A 22,367-nucleotide genomic window follows, 5' to 3' on the forward strand; every position below is an offset into this window, starting at 1 on the left:
GTTTCTCGTGTCTGATGTATTATAGCATATGTTGAAATGGTCATGCTTTGGGATAATTTTTGGGAAAATAGTTTTTCATACAACCTGACTGATTAGTATGAAGGCAAAAAAAAAAAGGCAAATAAGAAGGGTGTTGGTTTTTTACTTTTCAAGATTTATATTTATAGTCTTCAGTTGAAGAGAAACTCAAAACAACCATAGCAACACTTTGTTCAGATGAGTTACAGCTTACTTTCACTTTCACTATTCACTTTATTTTGACATATTGTAGTTTTATATGTATTACACTTTGTCGTGTGCAACGTGGTATTATATTTTATGACATAAAACAATCAAATAATGTAGTACTAGTGGTAGTAAAGCACTGATAACCGGAGAAGTTGACTTTGTCCATTCATCAGCAGTCACACTAACACATCTTAAGAAGCACTGACCTCCACTTACAAGGGATAATTAACTTCCAGGAGGAGTGTTTACAGACATGTGGTGGATCTGCACACCAGACATAAAGTTGCACTGCTCGCTCTGACGAGGGAGAAAAACCTATTGTGATAATGATCTACTACGACCAACTGGTGCATGCTGTTACGGTAGTATCCCCCTCAGGACAAAGAAGGAGATGTTTACATCTTGGTGCAGGCTGAGAATGCACCAAAGAAAAAAAAAAAAAAAAATTCAGATCTGCAGATGCAATGGTTGAATCACATGTGTCTTCGGTGCAGCGAGTGCTCCTGAGTCTCTGCATGCACCAGGCCTGCTTGCCTATGCAGAGCAGCACAGATGGGCGTGTTGGGGGATGGGTGCTGTCAGCTCACAGATCAAGCTGTGGGTCGGCGGTCCCATTGCTATTCACCACACAAGCACGTAGGGCATGTCAGACACGCTCCATGGAGACATACCAGGGGTGGATATTGTGTTTTGGTAATGCTATTCCGCTATGCCGACCATAGTTTAGGAATATTATCAGAGCGACTCGCTCTTTGTTGATGAGAAGTGTGAGAACACAACGAAGACAAACTCTGCAACTGTGCAAATATTCTGCTGATTGAGCACAATTGACACAATTATGCTTCTTTTTTTCCCTTTATGTCACATCAGCTGCTCTTTTAGGTTACTGATGAGTTAAATGCTGATGCTGCACATTTTGAAGAATATACTTGATGCTATAGTTTCAGTCAGCTAAAACATTTTTTTGCACATGGCCTAACAACATGATATGATGTATTTTTGTTCATCTCCTGGATTCAAATTACAGCAATATTGAGTTAAAATGTCAATATTTAAGACATTGCGTTTAATGGCCTCGTAAAATTGGTAGACCTACTTTTATTAATATTATTATTATTATTTACCTTTATTTAACCAGATAAGTCAATTGCCTTTAAATACCTGTGCGTCAATGCATATCCATTCATGCATATTAGTCATATTGGCCTATTTTGTATGAAGATTTTGGGTGTTACAATTTAAGATACATTTCTTGGAGGGTCCTCCTGCGTTAGTTATGGTTAAATACATCCACTAAAATGTATAAAAAGTAACCTTCTAGAAATATATTTAACACAGTGCTAATTTATAATAAAGCCTACTATGAACAATATACACTGAAAAAAGCTCACCATTTTCCAAAATCTGATTTTGTTTAACATAAATCTCAGATTGTAACATTGACAAAATTCCCAAAACAGTATCATTATGTCATTCCTTTGTTGGTAACAAAAAAAGTTTGTGTCTATTGTTGGTGTGCCAACACAACCAGATGGAAATGAATAATTTGGAAACTGACGTCAGACGTGGGCTCGCCTCGAATGGAGGACCTCGTGCACACTCGAGTGTTTCCGGACGGTGGGTTAAAGCCCCGCCCCGCTTCATTCCTGCGTTGTTTGGGGACAGAAGGAAGATGGCGGCGGCCCCGCTGTACTGTGTCTGCCGGCAGCCCTACGATGTTAGCCGGTTTATGATCGAGTGCGACATCTGTAAAGACTGGTTCCACGGCAGGTACGTGGGTTATAATGTCTTTAAGACACGCGGCTCATCAGAAGCGACAAACACTGAGAGTTTATTGAAGGAAGGCGACGGTTCTCTGAGCGGTGTTGACTGGAAGCTAACTTAGCATGCTAACGCTAGCGGTGGGTTTTAAACCGTCTATTGACACGACTTTTGGGAAAGAAAGTAAGGTTTCTCTCTCTGAAATCGGCTTGAAATTAGTCTGTTTTCCTGCCAATTAGACTACAGACACATGGCGTGTACATAGTATATGTAATTATGTTGATAATGAACGTTATTGACGCAAATAGAGCCCATAGAAAATAGTTTTTTATCTACTAGTATGTCGATCTATCAGGAGAGCGGTGTCAGTCATCGTGACATAGAAAGGCTGCATGTTTTACCACATCTTTGTAGTAACTTCAGATGTAAGTTTAATGTTGGTTTTATCTGTGATTTAGGGGATTACGATCCAGTTAACGTTGAACCAGTTTGTTTTATAAATCGCAAGCTGGATTAAGTTAACGTGGGGTCACTCAAGGTAATGGCAACCACTTAACATTTAAAATGTTACATAAAACTTAATTTACATGAGCTACGTTTCACAAACAACTTATACTTTGTTTGGACTACATCTATAGGTTATTGTTATATCTGATAAGTTAACTTTATATTTTAATATATACCAATTTAGAGATGTGTATGCAATTTGACCTTTTTTTGTTATTTTGATGTGTTTTTGGTGGTTTACTTTTAAGAAAGCACAAGGTTGAGAACAAGGAGCTTGTTATGGTCGGGGCTTTTGATTGACAGCTTGAGGACATTTAAATCCCCTTTAAGGCAGAGGAGGCACATGGCAGGGGACCCCCTAGTGGTGAACGGGGGGATTATTTAAAGGTACCAGACAGACGCATGTCCCTGGACTGCTTATTGCTCGTGTTTTGTCCTATTTTCCTTGTTTTTTTAATGTCCTATCCTCACTACAGAAGTGGACCAGTGGTGTTGTAGATACCTTTTATGATTCATGTTGTGTGTGTGTGTGTGTGTGTGTGTGTGTGTGTGTGTGTGTGTGTGTGTGTGTGTGTGTTGTGTGTGGGGGGGGGGGGGGGGGGGGGGGGGGGGGGGGGGGGGGGGGGGTGGGGCTTTGGCTTGCTTCGAAATCATAATGACTGTTTTGGTTGTTGTGTAATTTAAAAGCCTTTTTTTGTGTTTGAGCATGTACTTGCATCATACAACGTCAGATTACAGTTACGCATGTTCTAGTCCACCCTGTTACTGTGATGAACAGCCTACGCTGTGGGGTCAAGATCATTCTGTGCTCTTTTGGGATGACAAAGTGACCTAGTTGATTGTAATTTCTATTGAATGATCAGGTTTAACACCTTCATTGAGCACTATGAAGCCTGCTGATGTGACTGTTAATTGTTCTGATTGAGAGAGAAGGAAGATAACGAGATTTTGCCACTGGAATGGAACATTATTGTTGTCAAATAACATATCGGAGCAGAACCAGAAAGACCTGTCGTTGTTAAACTTTCACGCAACAAAATTGAAGACATACCCTGTTCTTCAGTCCCTTGAATCAGCCTGTGTGGGGGTATCTCTCCACAGCAACTGTTTATGAATACAATAATCTGTTTTTTTTTGCTCACGTTGGAATGACGGAAGCCGTTGCGTAACCACATTTAAGTGCTCTGCCAAAAAACTTGGCAGCCAGGATTTGTGGTGAATCAGATCCAAAAAAGACTGGCTGGCTGTGTGTCATATGCCAGCAAGAACAGGAACAAATGTTGGAGCTTCCCCCGTTGATGACTAATCAGCAGATACGCACGCACGCACGCACACGCACACACACACACACACACACACACACACACACACACACACACACACACACACACACACACACACACACACAGAGATCTCCAAAACCTGCCACATTTCCTGTCTCTTTCCCACGAGGCTGGCCAGAAGGAAGGGGATATTCTCTGGCTGTGGACGATGGCACGCCGATGGAGTGGAAAGGAGAGGAGCTCAACCTCCCGGTGCCTGGTTGTCAAGTTTGCTAGCTGTGTTTGTGTTTGTGTGGGGGACTTTGTCTCGCTGCCTGTTTTCCATCACCTGTGTCTCAGTACACAGTACAGCATGGGACTTTAACTGGATGAGGACGTGGGCAAAAACACTGCGTGGTTTATCTGTGTTAGTGATCAGTGAGGTGAACTGCAAAGCAAAGAGATCACGTGTTGATACGATGTTCTTAATTGCTTTCATATGTAGCCTCTTGTATTGAAACACTTGCCGCCCCCCCCCCCCCCCCCGAGTCTAGTCATATCTCACAATATACACAGATACATTTCCCTGGTCGATCAGGGACCCACAAATAAGACGTTTATGACGTACAATTCAAAAGTCGTCAAATCATAGTAGTGTTCATGTTGTGCGGATCCCCTGATGCAATGCTTCCTAATCGTTTAGCTTTAGTTTGTGTGTGTGACTGCTCATCACAGGTTTGATACGTCTATGAAACTGGTCAACCAAACACTGATTTATATCTTTAGAAGCTATTAAACTATCCACGATTTAAAAAAAAAGTAGTATAAAAAGATTAATCATATATTTTCTTCTATTCTCTCAATCCTCTTGCGACCCAGATTCATCATAGGTTGAGTACCATTGCCCTCAAGTACTCCTTTAGGGACAGAAACCCACTGCCAGAGCCTATGGTTTGGATTACAAATGTTAGTTTGAACCCTGGTATTTACCATTTAGAGCCTCACCTAATTACAAGGCCTGCTTTTGTAAATGGGCTGTTTCCAGTGCTTCCAAGATGCCAATTTACGTCAACACTGTGGATGTTGGCTTGCTGGAAACCCTCACTGGGTCACGTCGGATCACAGGGTTTACCCCGCTGTAGGTGTCAGCCACTCCAGTCAGGCCCGTTGTCTGGTTTAGGTACAAACGGTGGGGGTGACGATAGACTAGCGGGGCTCAATGGGACAGAGGGGAGTGATTGATGGGCGCTCCAGCTCGCCAAGTTCAACGCACGATCCGTCAATGTCACACAGATTGTGAGCACACTAAAGAGAGATGGATAGCCTCTACAGAGTGCCTTTTTAGTGTTTACGCTAAGTGGATGGATGAATGAGGGGAAGGATTCTTCATTTTTTGTACCGCTGTTGTCTATGAAAGAAATGTTTCAGATCATCTGTTTAGATGTCTGATTAGTTAATTGGCCAAAATAAAGAGCAGCCTCATAGCTCCTGTTAAAAGCTATGTTTACGTTCATTAGCCAGGCGGACTCTGGGGGGAGGTAAACCGCTTTACATCCAGCTTGATCAATGTTGATTAGGGGGTCAACAGCCTTGTCTATTGATTAGCAGTCAGATTGAATTATGATATTAAAGTAAGCATTTTATAGATGGTATTCCACTTAGTTTGGGTGTGGATTTGGATCTCTCTGTGCCATGTTGAATCCAAATCAATGAAAAAACTGTAAAGACTGACTGAAATATAATGTGGACGGCTGGTGTTTTTCAGCAGCAGACAGTCAGTCACCAGAGACTGATGACTTTGTAGGTTTTACAGGGGAACTGAGGGCCTTAAGACAACCACGTTGAAGACATGTGTGAAAGTAGAGCCTCAGTGCTCGGAGCCTCAACGCAACTCTAACCTGCACCCAAAACGATTAAGTTGTTAAACCTCCCCGGGGCTCTCTGCCGCCCCATAAACAACAAAGTGATCCTCTTTTGTTGTTTACCAGCTGACTACAGAAAGAGGTCTCTTTTCAAGCTGTAACCACTGCAGGGATGTTGGGTCGCTTTTACGCACAGCGAGCTGAAATGATTTAACCAGTACAGCCAAAATGACAGATCCCTATCCATCTGTCAGGGCTCAGTGGCTCTTGCTGCCGTCCAAGTCCATCGCTGTTTATGTAAGCTCCGGATGAGTGCATTTTGGAAAAGGGCCGGAGGAGTCAGGTGCTCCTCTGGGGCAGATAAAGAAAGAAAGCCAGGTGTGTTTAACTGCCCTCATCTCCTCTCTATCTCTGTCTCTACCACCCATCCATTAGGGGTCTGCCAGTTCCCTAATGTAGGCGTGTCGCCGCCCCATGTAGAGCGGTTATTTAGAGCTGAAAATAATGGTGATGCCCGCCTCCAGGCTTTTGTGTTTCTGCACTGATCATGCAGGACAATGAACCCCTCACAGTGCATGCACTAATGAATAAGCCCTCTCAGTCACACAGGAAGGAGGCCCTTGATGAGAGGAAGTGGAGGGAGAGGGGCTGTTGATGGCAGGGGTTTAGCCAAGTACACGCATCTCCTCTTATTCAGGAAGGGATGTTTTGCTTGGTAATCCGCTGCAATGCCGTCACAGAATAACCCTCCTGTCTCCAGTCTGGCGAGGTTTTTGTTTTTATCTTTGTGAGACATATTGGCTACTGTACTCTGTCACCCTCGACCACAATATGCTCTTGTTGTCTTAGAACATGCGATAACGCTATGTCATTAAGGATTTGGACGACCCCAGTTCAGTTGCCTCTAATCTGATCCCCCGCCACGATTGCTTTCTGAGTAACTGAGGAATGAGGTTCACGTTGGCGCAAGAACTGTTTGCACACTTCGCAGTGATGCAATACATCATCAAGCCTGAGCAAGGCAGGAAATACTTGGCCCTCTTTCCCCTTTCAATTGAGTTTCCTCCCCCCTCTTTTTTTTTTTTTTAACATTCTCTATCTCCAGGTCCACACAGTTTCACCAGCTTCAGCGCCTTGTTATGCATTAATCATTACAGGTTGACACGTTAGCTGAGTCAAGCCATTGTATGTGGCACAGTGCCCTGATTTCCCACCGTGGTATTACATAAAGGAAAGTACCGAGTGAGACGAGGACAACGAGGTCACCTCGGCTGAGCTCGACGTGGGCCGGAGGCAGCGAGCTGTGACTCATGCGTTCCTCCAGCGAACAGCCACATGTGAACCAAGATTCCTGGTACATGAGCGAGGATTAACACCGCAGCCAAGCACTGCACTCTGTTATTGTTGGTCATCCGCTTGCTCACGTGCAGGAGCAGCAGTACTTCTTAGTTGTTGTTTTTTTTTTTTGCCATTTCCTATTTTTGTATTTTTCTTTCTATGAATCTTGGAGGCAAGAAATAACTTGTGAAAAATCCAAAGTAAAAGCCCACTCAATGGCAAATAGAATATATATAATTAATTCTATATAATTGTCTGCATGACAAACACGGTTTTGCAGTGCAGCCAGCAGTAGCACCAGGTTGCATGTGGTAAATCGGAGTGAGACAGCTACTGTTGATATCCTGTTAGTGCAGCGGGGTGAATGGGGCCAGCATTCACACAATCTCACCACTTCCTGATGAGTTAATGGCCCCTCGGCTTTATATCCTTTTACACAGTTTCCTGCAATTTCTTGTAGATCAAAGCGGATGCAAGGCTGGGGTCGGCTCTGTCCCTCCTGCAGGCGTTCACCTTTCCAAAACAGACAATATATCCACCACAAATCAATCATTTACAACCTATGCCACTATGCTAGCTGTCAAAGTGAAGCTTCCACATTTCAGTGTGCTTGCAGATTTATTATGGCTGCATATGGTTTGTTTACTTCTTAGGGTCAGTCATCGCAGTGCTAATGGCGCTTAGCGACGTGTTTCTTAATTGGCCGAGTTAAAATCAAGCGGTGGAAGTGAAATAATTAAAAGATTAGGACGTAGCCTGGTCTGATTGTGCTAGTAGTTACTAACCAGTATGAATGCACTGAATGCGTCTCTTGACTATCTCCAGGTCATGTGGGGACATACACTATGATCCCATAAAACACGTTTTATTCATTTTCATCAATAAGTCCCTTTGAAATGACAGGCTTTACAGTGGCCTGTTGAGTACAGAGGGGTGTGTGTGTGTGTGTGTGTGTGTGTGTGTGTGTGTGTGTGTGTGTGTGTGTGTGTGTGTGTGTGTGTGTGTGTGTGTGTGTGAGAGAGAGAGAGAGAGACCTCCCTCTCACATCACTTAACCATAAAAATCACCTGGCCACGTGCTCGAGTGACACAAACATGCAGTTTTTTTTTAACTCTAAATAGCCACTGGTTTCCACTCAGGCTGAACGGCAACTTGGTTGCCGTTCCTGCTGCACTGGAATGGGGCTCTGGTATGCGACAGAGGAATTCCATGTGTGTTGGTGCATGTGGTTTGGCTGCTGCAGGATAGTCGGGGGTAGCGGTATTAGTGACGCTGTTGAAGATTCACGGGAGGGAAAAAAAAAACGCAGAGCGACAACAAACCTCACTCATCTGTGCAAGCAGTTGATGCTCAGCCAAGGGTTTGACCCAATTCACGGGGTGAACCCCCTATTAATCCAACTTGGGAGCGTTCACGTTTATTCCAAGACGGTTACCCGCACTGCAAGCCTGGTAGCTGCTAGTGCTGCTGAGTGATTTTGAAAAATACATGTAATTTAGATTATGTTATGACCGCAATTGCAAGGGGGCGTGGCATTAACCAGGGCCTGCACCATGCTAGTGCCGTTGCATTATTATTGTTCAAAGGCTTTGAAATGTGCTTCAGGTTTCCTCCAGTGAGGCTGGAGTTGTAGAACATTTGTTGGGAGAATTGATCAGAGCGAAGGTTATTTTCCAGACCCAAACAGTACAATCTCAGAGTTTGTTTATCCTGAAACTATAACCCCCGACATCTCCTCTGGTAACACACACAATGTTTGACAATTTAGCATAAACTTGTCAACTTGTCCAACTTGTTAGTCAACACTCCAAATCATGTTTTCTGGGCAGGAGTTTTGACACCAAGTAAGCTATGCTGCAGATGAAATGTATTCTGTGTGATGGGCTTGTAGGATAGATCGTGAATCGTGTTTAAACGTGTTGGAAGAAGCATGAACTTGTTCTAACTACGTCTCCTGTCCATCTCCAGCTGTGTGCAGGTAGAAGAGCATCATGCCGTGGATATCGATGTTTACCACTGTCCCAACTGCGATGTTGTACACGGACCCTCCCTGAGTGAGTACAGCCATCTGTCATTAGTGGCATGTTTCCTTTTTCTTTCACCCCATACCTCAGCCCTAACATGTATCCCATTCATCAAAACTGTCCTCGGATTTTCTGCCATACGTTTCCATTCAGTCCCCCCCCCCCCCTCCCCGGTCTTTATAAGTTTGCCTGGTCACGGGGGAAGAGAGACGCTCTGCAGTGTGACTCAAGTTTGGGTGGGGGATGGGTCAACCTGAGACAGCCCAGAGGGCAGACATTAACGGGCTAATTGAATGGTGTTGTAAGCCCTCCACTTCGATTGGACAAGCCCCTCCAGCCCCCATCTCTTGAGTAGTGAACTAATGTCCTTTACAAAAAGTGGCGTGTGACGTGCGCAATTTACCACTTTTTTATTGAAAGAACGAGCTTCAACAGGGCAACTGCATAATGAAATTATAATGAAACAACCCCCGTGAACCTCAGATGTCTTTTTGTTTGTTGCAGTGAAAAAGCGCAACAACGGCCACAGGCACGACTACACGGAGCCAGACGATGGATCGAAGCCGGTGCAGGCTGGCACCCCGGTGTTTGTCAAGGAGCTCCAGAACAGGACCTTCGCCAGGTAGATGTCAATCTAGACACATGTAATAATTATAAATCACTTGACCTGTCAACCACCAGGGGTTAAGCTTCCTCCATGTCTGTTTAACTAGATAACGATGTCCTCATTTGTGCCGCACTCAAAATGTTGCCTTTTGTAAAACAATGAAGTGGTCTCGACTGAGTTTACTAAACTTGTCGTGATCTTGTTTTCAGCGGTGAGGAGATCATGATGCAGATGAAGGGAGAGCATGTGACGACCAGGTACCTGGAGAGACACGGCTTCAGCTACCCCATCGTGGTCACAGAGATGGAGGGCCTGGGACTCAAGCTACCAGTACCGACGTTCTCTGTCAAAGACGTGGAGCAGTACGTGGGTAAGGACACTTCATAAAGAACCGTCGGTAGCCTCGGTCTGCTTAAAAGCTAGTGAAACCGCCCAACAGCAGCCTGTTAAGTGGCCGTCGCTGAGCAGGCGCCATCTGTGTGTCAATAAGAACAGGTTTCTAGGTTCATGGGGTTTTAACCCACTTATCGAGCATCAGGCGATGGCTGAATGAGTCCTAAATGAGTGATGGCTAAGCTTTCACTCCCCTCTCTCTGACACTACCCTTCCTTGTCGAAGCGTCCTGCCACTTCCCGGCTCCTATTACAAGCCCATTACCAAGCCCACTGGTGTTTTTATCATTAAGTTCAGATTACAGACTCCCCGTCTCACTTTATCTCCCTCTCCCATGCCCTATTGAGCATTAAGCCAAGGCACAGGTGTTGTGAGCAGGGACCGGGTGTCGGGTTCCATTTCTTACACTTTGGAGATAATGGGACAACATGAGTGAACGCTGGTGTCTTCTAGGGTCTCTAAACGGTTGTGTAGCCAACATAGTCAATGAGCTAATGATCGGGCCGAGTGGCAGAGCATCAATGAGTGATCAGTGGAAGTCTCACGATGGACTCAAGTTTGCTCAATCCCAGAGGGGTTGGATAAAACGTTATTGTAAAAAGATGTCAAGTTTGGGACATGCTGGTTTAGACACAAACTAAATCACAGCTTCAGTTACGCTGGAGACCTTTGTTTCATGTCTTACCTCTGTGTGTCTCTCTCTCTCTCTCTCTCGCTCTCGCTCTCTCTCTCTGTCTCTCTCTGTTTCTCTCTCTATAATTTCAAATTTTATAATATAAGAAAAACCAAACATACAGTAACATGACCCAGTATAGCAAATTAGATGTATAAATATGCCGTGATTCTGTCAAATGGCATTCCTACATAAACATATAATATAGTATATTAATAAATAAACATAACCCATAGCAGGTAAAGTGGGAACAAAACTTTTGTTCTCTACATTACAACAGCAAGTTCTATGTTTTAAAGGTACTTTATTGATTTTACAGACGTCGGCTCACAACGATCAAATGTCTTTGCAGCTGACTTAGCATACTTCCGCTGATGAAGAGTTTCTCTGTAGAAATACTGGATGTAAGCATTAGTTTGACTCCGGGCAGGTAGTTTATCATTCCAGGCAGACGGTGCACATCTGTGGGATCGTAAAGCTGCCTTTGAAGATGCTGCCGGATAACGCCTGAGAAACAGCATTTTGACTGTTTCCCATAAGGTTCGACTCGGAAACGCTTTGTGGATGAATTACGCAGCGCTGAGGTCACAGATGGGGCTATGATATAACATAGTATTTTATTTTATACAAAATATAAGTCAAGAAAACAAATGCACCTTCCTAATATTTGAAAGTGCAGTGCCAAATTGATTGTAAAATTGATGATTAATACCAAATGTATAACCTTAAATAGCTTTTAAATGGAAGCAATAAGAATGAGTTTCTAGCACAAGCATGTTGACTAAGACATATTTCCAACAATTACCTTAATTAATGAGCTCTTTAACGTTACTGTGTGTCTCTGCTCCGCTGTGTTTGTGGCGTTTGTCTGGCTGTTGGGTTTGTGAAGCTGGTGTTGTGAGCTCGGCGTTGTGTGGCTTCCAGGCAGCTTTGTCTCACTCCAGCTGTTCTCTGTCATCAGACGCTGGCCAGCTGGGCCTTCAGAGAGGTGTGTGTGTGTGTGTGTGTGTGTGTGTGTGGGTGGAGGGGTGGAGGGGTGGAGAAGGGGTAATAAAAAAAGGTGAGTGGGAGGGGTGTGGGTAAAATACAACAAGCAGCTGTCTCGCTACACACACTGCACCCCGGTCCTACTTCCGGCCCCATGTGTCACCCGAGTGTGATTTGTAGCGTTCCAACTGTTAGCTGCGTTTCGGCTTCTTTTTTTCCCTTTTTCAAGCAGCTGTTTGCTGTCGTTTGAACACACCACATGAAGCCTATGCACACACGCTCTTTCTCACATCTAGACGCGTATTTACCTCGATGCTCGAGGTCTCCCACGCACGTGTACATATATGCTTTGAACACCGCAGCCCTCTCACCTCCACCCACTCCTCCTCCTCAGGGACCGGTGGTCCGGACAGATTGACAGATTGTTTCGCTTGCCTCCCTGTACAACCCCTCCCCGTGCTGCCATATTGGTGCCACTTTCCCTCAGGGCTTGATCTCTAAAAGCACACGGAGATGCCAGCAGGCTGCTGACCCCAGTGAACCCCACGCCCACTCGGCAGCCAATTAAAAAAAAGTTGAAGATGTTTTTCCACTCAGGAGTCACTGACTACTGTACTTTCTCCATATGATATGCTCTAAATGGTACGTATCTCCTATCTAGGTGGCAACAAAGTCATCGATGTGATAGACGTGGCACGGCAGGCGGACAGCAAGATGAAGCTCAGCGAGTTTATCAAGTATTACACCAACCCGCTTCGACCGAAGGTCCTCAACCTCATCAGCCTGGAGTTCTCTGACACGAAGTAAGAGTTCCAGTAAACACATTTTCCTGATAAACACTGACATTTAGTCATGCCACACTTCAGAAAATGCTTATATAAATTAGCATTGTTAGCCGGTTACATTAAGGCTTTATCGATTTTGTTTGATTCACTTTTGAGTATTTCTTTTTCTATCGTCTAACGTCAAACATGTTAGTTTGGGTTCGGGTTAGTTTGTAGGATATTAAGACAAACAAACTGTCTCAAAGTCTAACCTCCCGTCTTTGTTTTTGCCACTAAGGATGTCTAAGTTGGTGGAGGTTCCTGACGTGGCTCAGAAGATGTCCTGGGTAGAGAACTACTGGCCCGACGACTCCTTCTTCCCCAAGCCCTTTGTCCAGAAGTACTGCCTTATGGGGGTCAAGGACAGCTACACAGATTTCCACATAGACTTCGGAGGCACTTCTGTCTGGTACCATGTTCTCTGGGTGAGTGTCTGCGTGAAAAAGAGCTGAATGTTTTGGGGAAATCGGGCAAGAATTGACGACACATTATTGTTTATGACATCAGCATCACCACTCAAACACTCGCGCCCTCAACGTGTCCTTAAAGTGTGGCGACTATCTAACGCCTCTTCATCTGCTCTGCAGGGTGAGAAGATCTTCTACTTGATCAAGCCCACCGCCGTCAACCTTGCACTATATGAGGCATGGAGCTCCTCGCCCAATCAGAGTGAAGTGTTCTTTGGGGACAAAGTGGAAAAGTGCTACAAGTGTGTTGTGCCCCGAGGAACCACCCTGCTCATCCCCACAGGTCTGTGGAGATGTTTATGCTCGTGTGAAGTGTTTTTAAGTGACTGTTAATCATCGGAGTCAAAAGAGCTCCAGTGCTGAGGTTCAGGGTGCTTTCAGGCCTGTAGTTTTGGTTCATTTGGTGACCGACGGTGGCACCTTACTGCTTCTTACGTCTATGTGTGTGTGTGTTCTCTGATGTCAAACTGCTCACGTTTTAGTAAAACGAAAGTGTGCACGGCAAGTTTATTTGCGTAGCGCATTTTAACAACAAAGCAATTCAAAGTGATACAAGACATAAGAGTCATCAAGAAACACACTTTGACAGAGGATTTAAAAGAGTTAAATGGGGACACAAAGTAGTGCCTGTCATTCAAATATGATGTAAACCAGTTAAACACTGTGCCAAGTCCATCCCAGTTTTCTCATCAAAACAGCCTTATCAATGATTTTTATTTCAGAATGGGAGGTTTGGTTAGGACCTTTTTAGTTGTGCATTAGTGAGGTGCCTGGATTGTATTGGGCGGGTTTACTATTGTATTGCCATGTTGTTAACTTTTTATTGGACTCAATGAGTTGCCAAAGTACACAGAGGAGGATACTAGCTCCACTCTCTGCAGTTATCACTGTTGAATGCACTTATTGTAAGTCGCTTTGGATAAAAGCGTCTGCTAAATGACTGTAATGTAATGTAATCACTGCTTTTGACTGTCGGATCGATTAGAGAAAATCACTCTGATGCACATAAGTATTTCCAAATGATTTACAGAAATGTAGATATACATTGTTTATCATAAGACGGTTCTCAGCAGCAGATGGATTTCATAGTAGTTCAGCCTTTTTGAATTCATGATAAAACCACAAATCTACCATCACAACATCATGGCGTTTGTCACCCTTAAAGTCTTCTTGGATGATCGCCTACTTTGTGGTTTCCGAGCTCAATAACTGTCGGACATTCAGCGATCTGTGTCACTAATGTCGTATCGTCGTAGTACCAACCCAGCTGACATGTAGGGATTTGTTTGTCTTTTCACATGCATTCAAAAGTTAAAATAATCGGGCTTCCCATGGCTCTTGCCAGGAAAATACAGGCTTCTGCAAGGTCCTCTATCATTGCCAAGGGAAAATAACAGAGAAGGAATGTCTTCCTGAGCAACAACCCAAACAGTTCTTAATGATCATAATTGCAATGGAAAAGTGAAGAAAAACAGTGCTCTTATGTAATATGATGAAAGAAGCGGTGACGCTGTAGATCACAGCTTTCCTCCTTGCATTCCTCTAACTAGCAGTGCTGCTGTCGGTAATTAGAAGTTGTGTTTTGAGACTAAAAAGATGTTTGCGTTTCATGTCGCTAAGTGAATATGACATGCTTTGTGAAGCTAATGTCTCCAGTCATACAATTATCCATCCATCAGTCCCTCAATGGACTTCTTTAAGCCCTCGACGGAGTTCCTATGCGCTCCCCGTGCGGCCAGACAGACAAAGCTCAGTTCAGCCCATCAACGGTTGGATGTCCTCAATCATTCTTCCAGTCGTGCTTTCTCAGCAGGCTCAAGCAGCATTTTAAAAGAGCGCTTTTGGGCAGAGAGGGTGTGGAGAGGTGGGAATTAAGTGGGGGGGGTCAGAGAGCACAGTAGGTCAGTCAACCGGTGCATTATCAGGCCTGTCTATCAGCCTTACACCCACCCCCAGACTCTGCTTTCTCTCACTTTGTGCTGTATAAGGAGCACTGTTTATCTGAGCGGGAGCACGTCATTGGAATGGACAACCTTATCTTTTATTTTTTTTAAAGTCTTTTAAAGGAGGGTAAGAAGTTGTCTTTTTGTCTGTATAGAGCACAGTCAGGCATTTACGTGCTGCGAATATCTACATATATTCATGCAGATCCCCCATGAGTACGTATTTGATCAAGTGCCCGCTATTAAGGTGTCAGTTTAGCTGTCTTCTCTTCAAGTTGTGGTAAGTTGGTCTGTGGGTGAGTTGTGTAAACATCAGTACTCTGCTGCCCCCTACAGGCTGGATCCATGCGGTTCTCACCTCTCAGGATTGCATGGCGTTTGGAGGGAACTTCCTTCACAACCTCAATATTGGCATGCAGCTCAGGTAAACGGCTCGGATAACACTAACAAAATGACTTGTTTATTTATGTTTAGTCTAGAAACGTCTTTGCTTTGTCATTAAAACAGATTTTGTGTTTCATCTGTTGATCTGTAGGTGTTATGAAATGGAGCGTCGCCTGAAAACCCCAGACCTCTTTAAGTTTCCCTACTTCGAGGCCATCTGTTGGTATGTGGCCAAAAACCTGTTGGAAACGCTAAAAGGTGAGTCAAACGTTAATATGTACAAAAACTCGGAGATGAGAACATTTCCCCCAAAAAGGTTCATACTCACCACTGATAACTAAATTGTATCCGCTTGGAAAGTTATAGTGCAAAATGATTTATATCTTGTTTGGACAATTTTAATGTTTTATTTGTTTTTAAGTTTTCTGTCTGTGATGTTTTACATGTTTAATGCTTGTATGTTGTTTTTTTTTTTCCCCCTTCTCAGAGCTACGAGAGGACAACTGTCCGCCACCAACACACCTAGTGGAGGGAGTCAAGGCTTTAATCAGCGCTCTGAGGACCTGGTTGAAAAGAGAGGTGAGCAGTGTTCTCACGGTCATCATCGTCTCCGTATACCTGCACCTGACTCTGCCTCGCATATCCGCAGTCCAGATGGTTATTGTTCCGCAGTCGTCCCCACTGTCTGCTCTTATCTCCTGGATGTGTGTCAGTGGTCAACAACAGGCTTCTTTCTGTTCCCTTTGCAGGTGACTGAGCCCACCAGTGAGGTACCAGACCATATCAGGCCGAACCATCTCATTAAAGAGCTGACCAAGGAAATCCGCTACCTGGAGGTAGGGATATAGGAGACGGTTGGACCTTTTTAAACCTGATGCAGGTGTTGATGTCGGCTCAGAGAAGAGCTACGGTTCTGGTTTTAAACATAAACTGGAATATGTAAAGTACACACACATTGCTGCTGTCGTATAAAGGGATTAGATCACTGAAGAAAATAGATGTTGTCATTAAAAAGCATAATCTGATTATGAAGCCACTTTAATAATGTTAAACTGAAAACAATTAAAATATATGTTTAAATGTGGGCTGTATTTTCTTGAAGGTAATTTGTGAACTTGTGAACCAGTACATGACTTACTAGTTTTGGTAGAAACGTGACTCCATTATGCTTTATCAGGAGGAACCAGTCGGCGGTAGCAAGCCAGTGAAATCTCAGGGAATCGGGTGTGGAGCAGCATCTGGATCAAACGCCTGCCCGGCCACCCGCGCCACACTGGAGAGGCTGTGCCAGGCCCGGCAGGCGAGAAGGGCCGCCCGGCGGCTGAGGGAGCAGCAGCGGCAGGCCCCCAAAATGCCCTCGAACCTGGACATCTTGGAGCGGCACACCAGGGAGGTGCTGAGGAGGCTGGAGGTGGGACCGCTGGAGGAGGTGAGCAGGCAGTGATTACTGACCATGGCGCAAATGTTGTAGATGCTCCTTTTTTAGTTTAAGCATGTGGCCTAAAAGATGTAATGGTCCATATTTATTGACTGAGGCTGGTCTGTTCTACTTAGGATGCTGCCTTCTGTGCCAAGGTCCGTGGGAAGCTCAACAAAGTGTCAACTGCATCAGCAGCGGCGGAGTCTTTAGAGGACAACCACCTACGGCTAATGCTGGTCAACGGCAGAATCATCAGGTGAAAGCTCACTTCTCTTTGGTCGACACAGAGATGTCACATTACATTACATTACAGTCATTTAGCAGACGCTTTTATCCAAAGCGACTTACAATTCAGTATCTATCTACACACCGTAGACGCAGCTACAGGAGCATTTTTGGGGTTAAGTGTCTTACTCAAGGACACATTGACATGAGACTAGTGGAGCAGGAGCCGGGGATCGAACCGCCGACTCTCTGATTGAAAGGCGGCCCTCCACTTAGCCACGGACACCCAGATGTTTGTGTTTCTTATGAGTTAAAGCTCGGCGGTCATTCATTCTGTGCAAATGTAAAATCCTTTCAGAGAAAGTCTTAGGCACAAACTCAAAGAACTGCATTTGATAACTTAGTATAAATGATACTAGAAACTAGAGTCAGAAGGAACAATAACAACTTTAAATAACAGGAAACAGGAAATGAAAACAGGGGACTTCAATTGTTGTTTTTAAGAGACAGAGTTTAGCTGATGTCAATCGTTACATTACATTACAGTCATTTAGCAGACGCTTTTATCCAAAGCGACTTACAATAAGTGCATTCAACATTGGTAATCAAAAGAACTACTAGTCACCAGAAGTCATAAGTACATTTCCTTTTCCAAACAAGCATCTAAGAGCATGAAGCAGAGCATAACTCAGAGCCAAAGTACAGTGCAGAAACAAGAAAAACAGTTAGTGCTATAAGTAATACGAATACAATAAGTGCAACAAGCTAGTATGAAAACAATAAGTGCTAAGTGGAAGGCTCAGGGTAGCACTTCCTGAAGAGGTGGGTCTTCAGCCTGCGCCGAAAGATGGGCAGCGACTCCGCTGTCCTGAATTCAGTGGGAAGTTCATTCCACCATTGTGGGGCCAGGACAGAAAACAGCCGTGACCGGGTCGATCGGCCGCCAGGACCTCTGATCGCCCCGAGGCAGCAGAGCGAAGTGGTCGGGCGGGGGTGTAGGGCTTGACCATGGCCTGGAGATAGAAAGGAGCTGTTCCTTTCACTGCCCTGTAGGCTAGCACCAGAGTCTTAAACTGGATGCGAGCTCTATTCTATAGCTCAGATTCTTTCTATTTTATGGTGAAATTATATTTTTTGGATCTTTGTGTGTCTGCAGAGATCTGAGGCGAGCAGCCAGCAGCCCGGTGAAGACGGAGGGTGAACGGTCATCTGTTGGCCCACCAAAGAGTTGTGTGAAGTCTGAGAGGACACAGGACAGTCAAGAGAAACCCACACTCTTCAGTAAGTCACCAGGGGCCGTTATTATTAATAATCATTATTATTAAACATATATTTTGGCATTGTAGGGTCGTCATCATCAATGTCTTAAGCTCATGGTGTTCCTGTGTTCCTCAGGTGGTCTGGAGAGGGTGAAGACTGAACTCAGGGAAGAAGTCTCAGGACACTCCAGTGTGTCAGACACGGATTCAGACAGTGACTCTCCCTCAGAGGTAAATACTGAGCAATCAATATATATATTTTTTTTATTGAAAAAGATACAAATACAACACATGGAATGCATGAATCACTCTGGCACAATTAAAAGACATGCATGAAAGGTACAGAATCGTCAAATCTGGAAAGTGATGAATTAAATGTTTTGTGTATAGTCACAGAATTACAAATGAAACAGTGTGCTGTAAGGACACACAAATACTTTTCATGATATAACTGATGCATCCTTTCTAATCATTTTTTCCCCCAATGTAGCGTAAAGCGCCGTCGTCGTCGTCGTCGTCGTCGTCATCGTCGTCGTCATCGACATCGTCGTCCTCTTCTGACGAGGATTCAGGGAGTTCCCAGGAGGAAGAGGATGACGAGGAGAGGAGCTCCTCTCAGCAGAGAGGCTCAGGTCACACCATAGAGCTGGACCCGTCTGGCCAGAAACTCAGGCACAAACACAAACCACTCAAACGGTGAGAAACACAGTCAAAGATGTTGTATGTTGTCCCGTCGGGGCAAAGCTCCACCGTGTTTTAATTTACGCCAAACAATCTAATCCTTTCTGCTTCTTGCAGAGAACGTCCTACCTCACCCAGCACAGAAGAGGCCATTCAGGGGATGCTGTCTATGGCCGGTCTGCTGTGCTCCTCCAAGCCGGAGAAGGTGGCCTCGTCCCAGGAGCCCTGGTGGTCCAACTCCAGCCAGTGCTCGCCGCTGGAGCAGAGGGATGAGGCGCAGCACCAGCACCGACTGCAGGGGGACAACAGCCCGATGGACAGCCAGGGCAACAGCAGCGAGGCCTGGGACAATCAGGGCCTGCCCAGCCCTCTCAGCCGGAGCCACGGCGGCAGCCCAGAGGCAGACTACCAGTACTGTGACCCCTCAATGTCTCCACCGCTGCACCCGTCCAAGAGGCACGCCCCCAACCCCCCACCCATCAGCAATCAGGCCACAAAAGGTTTGGGAGTCAGATTTTTACTTCTTGTTGGCAAAAAGGTGTTGAATTTGACACGTGCATGTATGGCACTATTTGGGAAGCCGGTCGTGGTTCAATATGCAACAAACACAAGTGTAATGTGGAAACTTTAAACTTTTCTGGGACGTAGGAGACTCCTTTTCTATTTAATGTGTTAAACTTGGTATACACGGCCTTATTAATGTAGGAAAAAAGTAAATGCATACAATTTCCTACCATATAATAAATATAAAAATATATAAGGCCTGTCTACTGTATGTACATTCAAAAACCAGGTGTGTAAACATTATACAATTAGTCAATTGACAGATGATGTATATTTGCTGGGTTTTCTTTGTCTCTTATGGTAGAAAAGTAAACGGGGTAAACTATATTTTGGGGGCTGGGACTGTTAATATGTCGTCTTGTGCTCTAGTAAATTGTGATGAGCATTTTTCAATATTTCATAGACGGACATAAAATAGCTGACAATTTATAGACCCAACAATTACCAAATAATCGTTATTTACAGCACTAGTAGACTTATTTCTAATGCTGTTCTCCTTTTTGGTTTCTTTCTCTTTTTTTTTTTTCAGGCAAGCGGCCCAAAAAAGGAATGGCCACCGCCAAGCAGAGACTGGGGAAGATCCTGAAACTCAACAGACACAATCGTGTGTTTGTGTAACAATTCAACTTTTTCAAAAAGCAGAATGATGTGTGCGCAAGGAAAAGAGAAAAAAAATAAACTTTGGTGTGTTTGTTCCCAGAAAAACAAAAACAGACACACTGTCTGAGGACTACCGCAACCGAACAACACGCTTACTGTGCATGCTTAGGAGACAGGGTATTGGATTTTAAATAAAGCAAGTGCACGACTTCACCACAAGCACACAAAGAACAAAACAGAGAGGAGCTACGGGAAGCAGAGAGGGACAAGCATGTTGTGAAATGTTCTGCTGCAGGGAAAAGGTGGCCTGAAGCTCCTGCGGGCATTTAAAATGGACAAATGAGATGCCGGAGGTCTACCAAACGAACGACAAAAATACTTAATGATGCCGAGATCATCCGCATCATCTTTTCCCCTCTCCGCACAACCTTTACTTGCTTCATTGCTTTCTGCGACAAACTGAACAGGACGGAGGAGCAGATGAAACGGAGCTGTATGTATTTTTTTTTTTTTTTTTTCCCTCTGGATCTGGAAACGAGGTGCTAAGGAGGACGCGGTGAACTGAACTTTTCTAAATGGTGCTTATTGTTTGTATTTTCCTCCACTCATGCTTGTCCCTCACCTCCCTCCCCCGATACCCCCCCCCCCTTATCTCAATCACACCAGCAATAATGACTTTGAGGAAAGAGGAGAGAGTGAGAGGCAGCACTTTGGTGCGTTCTTCCCAGATTTCTTCTATTTGTAGAAAAATCTAAATGGGTGCATTACGGACTTAAAAATATCCTCTCAAATCTGCACTATGTTTTGATGGAGGGGAGGTTCTGAGCTGCTCAAAGTGCTGCCTCTCTGAATTTGTTTAAAATAGGAATTACGAGTCAGTCGCTCGGTCCAAAAAACCCGAAGACGACGGATGACGTATGATATCCTGCTTAATTTATTTGTTGTTTTTTTAAAATGTTATTTTTATGGATTCTGAATGATGTATTTATTAATTGAAAGAGATAATGATTTTATTATATTTTGACCCTAAAGCCTCAGCTATTGAGTTTTTTTTCCTTTTTATAGGGTTAATTTTCTCTTTTTTTATCTTTAACACATGCTTTTTGTAAATGTGGATGTTTTAGAGTTCATGTGATCATCATCTGTTGAGTAGCAATTTACCTACAAATCTTTTCTTACCTTCTATTTTGTCACAACTCTTTTCTCCCAGTTGAATAGTGTTGATTCTCGTGTGTCCTGGTTTCCTCTAGAGGTGTTGGGGCTTCGTGCGAATAGAAACTAGGTTAGCTTGAGAAACGTCAACTTCCATATTTACACCTGAAGCTTTTTCAACTAGTGCCAGTTATCATTTAGCAAAAAAAACACAAGTATTCTGAGCCACTGTGGTCGAGGAACTTAAATAGGATGAGTGAGATTTTTCCTTTAAAAAAAAATGTCCAGTGCTGATGTGCGATGTTTTTCTCGGGGTGCGCAGTTCTTCACTCTCAGGGAATGATGCCATGGACATAACCTTTGATTAACCCACCAGCCAGGATGTTCTCAGCACTCACTCAAGACTTTAAAAGATTCACTTCCTGCTTTGGAGTTTCTTAGGTTTGTTTTTCTTATTTCATGGTCGTGGTTTTCAAGTTGTAATTACAAGCTGTGCTTTAAAACCAGTCAAAGTCATTGTACCTTTTAGGCTAACTTTTACAACTTCTGCCCCCCCACTACTTTTTAACACACGTTCAGCTCAGTGTTAGCTTGTTAGGTCGACTCGAGGAGACTTTACACCCAGGCTTACTGTTGCCAAGTAAATTCCAGGAGACTTTGAAAGCTTTGCTCAGGTTGACTTTTAGTGCACATGACCTCAGTCATTCAGCCGTGGTGAGGTGTTTCACGTAATCCTAACACAAAGAACCAACTGAAAAAATTGTATTAATCACATTGCCAGACTGATTTCCTCCTTTTTTTTCTTACACTACACTTTAACCTTTTGAACTTTTTGCATGTCAAGTCATTGAAAACACGAGCTGGCCCGCAGGCAGGGTTTGAAATAAGCTGTAGTATTCATTGTACACAATCTGTCCCCTCTTTTGCTTTTATATGCAGCTTTCTTGGCATTTGTGTTATGTGCGTTGGTTCTTTCTTTTCCCCCCAGATTTAAATGGCTTATGATTTCAAATATACAAACACTGGCTAACTGTGACACTGTTAATGCATTGCATTTTGTTTCTGCAATTAGAAAATTGCGTGTAAATAAAAAAAACTAAAAAAAACTAATGAAATAATATGCTTGATGTCTTTTGTAAAGCCTGATCTAACAAACTGTAAATGTCAAAGTTTAGACCATATTATACTGTGGTTTTACATACAAAA

The 22,367-nt window shown here is 43.9% G+C and overlaps 1 protein-coding gene across 1 annotated transcript; it reads left to right on the forward strand.

The window, feature by feature from the left end:
- Nucleotides 1-1,900: 1,900 nt before the first annotated feature.
- kdm7aa (lysine (K)-specific demethylase 7Aa) lies at nt 1,901-22,249 on the forward strand. Its single transcript, XM_068717308.1, has 18 exons — nt 1,901-1,998; nt 8,927-9,012; nt 9,487-9,604; nt 9,799-9,959; nt 12,304-12,445; nt 12,705-12,891; nt 13,054-13,216; nt 15,213-15,300; nt 15,412-15,518; nt 15,748-15,839; nt 16,010-16,096; nt 16,438-16,689; nt 16,815-16,936; nt 18,062-18,186; nt 18,301-18,395; nt 18,655-18,860; nt 18,963-19,345; nt 19,939-22,249. The coding sequence occupies exons 1-18, from the start codon at nt 1,901-1,903 to the stop codon at nt 20,025-20,027; spliced, it is 2,601 nt and encodes an 866-aa protein (XP_068573409.1). The 3' UTR covers nt 20,028-22,249.
- Nucleotides 22,250-22,367: the final 118 nt, after the last annotated feature.

Source organism: Cebidichthys violaceus, unplaced genomic scaffold (genome assembly GCF_023349555.1).
Source record: "Cebidichthys violaceus isolate CVI_PGR_0920_01 unplaced genomic scaffold, fCebVio1.0.p SCAF_21, whole genome shotgun sequence".
Classification (NCBI taxonomy): Eukaryota; Metazoa; Chordata; class Actinopteri; order Perciformes; family Stichaeidae; genus Cebidichthys; species Cebidichthys violaceus.

Excerpts from the sequence above, each read along its gene's own strand:
- kdm7aa (XM_068717308.1), top strand. The coding sequence starts at position 1,901 with ATGGCGGCGGCCCCGCTGTACTGTGTCTGCCGGCAGCCCTACGATGTT. Across the intron at positions 9,960-12,303 it reads AGACGTGGAGCAGTACGTGG|GTGGCAACAAAGTCATCGAT; the intron begins GTAAGGACACTT and ends TCTCCTATCTAG. Across the intron at positions 12,892-13,053 it reads TCTGGTACCATGTTCTCTGG|GGTGAGAAGATCTTCTACTT; the intron begins GTGAGTGTCTGC and ends TCTGCTCTGCAG.